At 56.5% G+C, this 4,318-nt stretch overlaps 1 protein-coding gene across 2 annotated transcripts in view; it reads right to left on the bottom strand.

Annotated features, from left to right (window-relative positions):
- The window catches only part of nwd1 (NACHT and WD repeat domain containing 1), a 12,264-nt gene that overhangs the window by 6,466 nt on the left and 1,480 nt on the right, over positions 1–4,318 (bottom strand). Inside the window, exons 2-10 of one of the 2 annotated variants that reach the window (XM_008406498.2) lie at positions 4,067–4,152; positions 3,879–3,995; positions 3,266–3,620; positions 1,876–3,181; positions 1,165–1,368; positions 914–1,067; positions 689–806; positions 402–566; positions 125–322 (exon numbers count right to left, since the gene is read on the bottom strand). In XM_008406498.2, the coding sequence (XP_008404720.1) occupies positions 125–322; positions 402–566; positions 689–806; positions 914–1,067; positions 1,165–1,368; positions 1,876–3,181; positions 3,266–3,620; positions 3,879–3,995; positions 4,067–4,152 (2,703 nt within the window). Of the gene's footprint in view, positions 1–124; positions 323–401; positions 567–688; positions 807–913; positions 1,068–1,164; positions 1,369–1,875; positions 3,621–3,878; positions 3,996–4,066; positions 4,153–4,318 lie in introns of both variants that reach the window. The other variant, XM_008406499.2, reaches the window with a different exon arrangement.

Genomic DNA, 4,318 nt, shown 5'->3' with positions numbered 1-4,318 from the left:
GGACACAGTGGACATGGAGGACATTGAGGGACATGGAGGACATGGTGGACATGAGGGACATGGTGGACATGAGGGACATGGAGGACATGAGGGACTGACGTCTCTGAAGGCTCAGCTCTCTGACCTCCGTGTGCTGCAGTCAGCGTGTGCTGCAGCGCCCCCCCTGGCTGCTGCAGGAAGCTGCTCCTCGGGATCAGAACCGGCTCCGGACACGTTTGGAGCCAATCGTCACACTGGCTGCAGAGCTGACCAATCACGGTGCGGAAGCTGGAGGCCAGGTGGGCGAGTCGGGCCAGCAGCTCGGAGTAAAAAACAGACCGGTCTGGAGACAGGGGAAGCACAGCGGGTCACCCAGAACCGACCCAAACGGGCCAAAAATGTTCCCACCCAACCACACTGACCCATGTGGCCGGACAGGATGTCCAGGCTGTTCTTCATCAGGACCAGAGCCTCGTGGACCAGTCCAGTTTCACAGCAGTCCATGTACTGGGAGCACTGGTCCAGGTCGCTGATCAGGCTGGACACCCCACAGACCCGGCTCTGACAGTAGAGCCACTCGGCGCTGCCTGCACACAGAACCAGGAGACACTGGATCCACTGGTGGAACTGGACAGGGACGTCCAGATAAAAGCTCCTGTGCTGCAGCTCTGGTTGGTCTGAGCGCGCTCAGGTCAGTCATGCAACATACCTACTACTTCCTGCCGTAGCTCCTCCCACAGACCGGCATGCAGCAAGTGATACGGCAACTCCTGCAGCTTCCGGACATTCGCCAATCCAGGAGCAAACCACAGCGGCTGGGGCGGGACCTTGGGAAGCAGAGAACCAATCAGAACTCAACATCCACCCTATTTGTTTCATCACACAGAGAGCACGCTCAGACGTCTCCTCATGTCCACCACAGGAGTCCTGGTACCTTCCTGTCGGACAGCAGCAGCGTCAGACCCGGAAGAGCCACCGGCTTCAATCTTCCAGACCAGCGACCCAGGAAATACTCCGCCAGGATCCTGTGGGTCCGCCCCCGTCGCTCTGGCGTCAGATAGCGGGTCTTGACTACCTCTGAGAGAAGCCTAGAAGAAGAAGCTCGATGTTGTTCCAGAAGAACTGAAGCTGCTCCTGGTTAGGACATTTGGAATGGACATGGAGGACAACTGGAGGACATCTTACCGGCTGCTGAAGGCCAGCATGGCGACTCCGTCGGTCCACTGGACCTCCAGCTGGTCCCGCAGGTCCCGCTTGAGCCGCGCCCACAGGACAGGTGGCATCCGGATTAACGAAGGTGTCGGAGGCAGGGAATACCTGTATACCTCACCGATGACATCATCGTCCAATGACATGACATCACGCAGTTCTGCCTCCATCAGGCCTCTCCTGTAGAGTTATAGAGACAGAGACAGTCGGTTCTAGGTTTAGTGGATCATCCTGAGAACCTCCAGGTCCATCTGGAGGGAAACCCAGAGCTTCTCCGGGTCCAACTCCAAGGACTTCTGGATCACCTCCTCCTGCTTAGATCCAGGATCTATTTTTTCAGTCCTGATCCGTATCTCTGGACTCATGGAAGAGCAAATCCAGAACTTCACCATCTGCTCATCCTGCCATTCCTCAGGGGAACGAGGACCAGAACCAGCTTCCTGTCCGCTCCAAACCTGAACAGTGGGCAATAAGCTGATAGCAGAGCTAACTTTTGGTTTAGCGCCTCTGTTAGCTTTAAAGATGCTTAGCACACTTGGCTAATGATTTGAATTGAAGTTAGCATTTTACCATTCACCATTGAACAAATTGTTCAAACAGCCCAAACAAAGGTTGGGTTCCAGGTAAACCTGTAAAGGTTCTTCTGCTCCAGCACATCCTCAGCAGATGCTCTGCTAGTCTCCTCACCTTGCCAACATGATGTATCCCAAGGCCCCGCCCACCAGCTCCTTCCCATGTTTCTCCTCCAGCTTCAGGAGGAGCTGTGACATCACTTCCTCTGAGCTGGAGCCCAGCCGCAGCTCGGTTGGTGGTGTGAAGGATGTCCAGTTCTTGGCAGCAGACAGGATGAGCTGAAGGTGGAGAGGAGAGCCGGAGGCGTGGAAGCTCTGCAGGACCGCGTCCTTCTGCTCCTGGGTCAAAGTTCGCTTAGCCACCTGCAGATGGGACTCCATGATCTGCTGCCCTTCATCACGAGTCAGACGCTCCACCTCAAAGACGTTTCCTGCAGCGCTCAGCCTCAGCCGCATGCTGGCAAACGCCTCGCTGGTGGTTTCCATGGAGACCAGCAGGTGGACATTTGGAGGCACGTCTGTGGGCAGCCAGCGCAACAGGTGAGCCTGATGTTGGTCTGCCAGCTGCTCCAGGGAGTCCAAGATGAGGAGCAGAGTGTTCCCCTGCTGAGAAATCTTCTCCAGGATGTTCTGGAAGAGCCGCTGCAGCTCCAGGTGAGAGCTGACCGACAGCAGGGGGCGTGGCGCCAGGCCACACGCCAGACACACCTGGAGGCAGATGCTGTGGAGGACATGGCTGATGTTTGGCCTCTGAGGACGATGGGCGGCCAGCAGCCTAATAACCAGCACCGCCCTGGAATCCAGGACACCCTGCATCTCCTGTGCCAGTTTGCACAGCAGAGCGGTCTTCCCCATCCCAGCAGCGCCGTGAATCACCAGCGGACCGTGGTGGACCAGGGTGGACTCCCACATGGCGAGGCAGATCTTTCCCAGAAGCCCATCTCTGCCCTGGAGACTCTTGCTCAGCTCGTCAGCCGTGACGGTGTGCTGCCTCGCCTCTTCCACCACCCAGTCAAACTCCTCCTCATCTTCCTCTGTGCTTCCCCAGATCTTCCTCCTGTCCTCCCCCTCCAGTTTGACAGCCTCGCTGATCCGGGTCGTCATCTGGGAGATGAACTGCTGGCAGACGCTGTCCAGGTACTCGGCGTGTTCCTTGCGCTTTGGGTCGATGCTTCCTCTGTTCAGCTCCACGCAGTGCAGGTTGAGGATCTTCTTGGACGTGGCGTACAGACGCGACTTCAGGCCGGTGAGGAACTCCTGAGCTTCAGCATCCAGCAGCCCGTCTGCAGTGAGGTCCATGAACCTGGCCAGACGTTTGGATCCGTCCTTCATCCTTTGCCGAGGAATCTCCCGGACGAACAGCAAGGCGGCCATTTGGCAGTTGTCCTTCCAGACGCCTTCCTCCAGCGCCCGTTCTGTGACTGAATGAGAAGCAGGAAATGTTAGTCCTCCTGGACCAAAAGGACAAGCGTGGGGACATGTCCATGCCGGGGGACATTTCTCACCTGATGAGTAGAAGAGCTGCTTCTGCTCGGCTGTGATGTCTCCCGCCGTCTCAGCCTCAGTGGCTGCAGAGCGTAGCAGCTGCAGTAGCTGACTCTCCGTGACGCGCCAAGACAGAAGGTCATCGTCATGGAGCTTTGCCACCTCAGGTCGGAGGTCATCGTAGTGTGGGAATCGTGCAGTGACTGGCTGCAGAACATAGGTGGGTGGCACAGAGTTGTTGTCCTTCCGAAACCACTGTTGCAGTTGCTGAACACCTTCTGGATTCTTGGACAGCGGGGACAGAAGAACCTCAAACTGCTTTTCTGGGATGAGACGAGGAAGAGGTCGGTGACCGTACCGGTTCCCCAGCAGGCCCTTTGGCACCCAGACATGAGGAGAAGCAAAGTAAACGTGATCACATCTACAGATGCAGAACATCAAAGAACAACCAGCATCATGGAGGAACTGCCGAGGCGTAAAGAACCTGGTGAGAGGCTCAAAGCAGCATCACTTTACTGGCCGCATTCAGCCGCACGTCTACGAGGTACAGTGGCATCGATCCACCGGCAGGAGACGCAAACGCCACCGGCCGGGGTTTTACCAATGAGAGCCTGGAGAACGTTAGCAACTCACCACGAAGGCCGGTCCAGCAGAAACCTTCTGACTCGTCTGGATCTCCTGCAGGAAGATCTCACTGACCTCATGGTCTCCATACGGGAAGGTCCGGATCCCCCAGCTCAGATCCACCACCTGGACAGGAAGTGATGTCACTCACAGAAAGATTACATCAGACTCTCGGTGCTGAAAGAGGACGGACCGACCTCAAAGACCAGACCCAGACGGCGGCAGAACGACCGGACCTCCGGGTACGCCTTCTCCAGCAGAACCTTCCTCTCAACGGTCATGTCTGCACAGAAACCAGGGAATTCCTGTCAGAACCAGAACCAACACCAGAACCAGAACCAACTGCAGAAATATAACCAGAACCAACACCAGAACCAACAACAGGACCAGAACCAGAACCAACACCAGAACCAGAACCAACAGAAATATAACCAGAACCAGAACCAGAA

This window comes from Poecilia reticulata, linkage group LG4, assembly GCF_000633615.1.
Source record: "Poecilia reticulata strain Guanapo linkage group LG4, Guppy_female_1.0+MT, whole genome shotgun sequence".
Classification (NCBI taxonomy): domain Eukaryota; kingdom Metazoa; phylum Chordata; class Actinopteri; order Cyprinodontiformes; family Poeciliidae; genus Poecilia; species Poecilia reticulata.
This window is presented reverse-complemented; position numbering and strand designations above follow the sequence as displayed.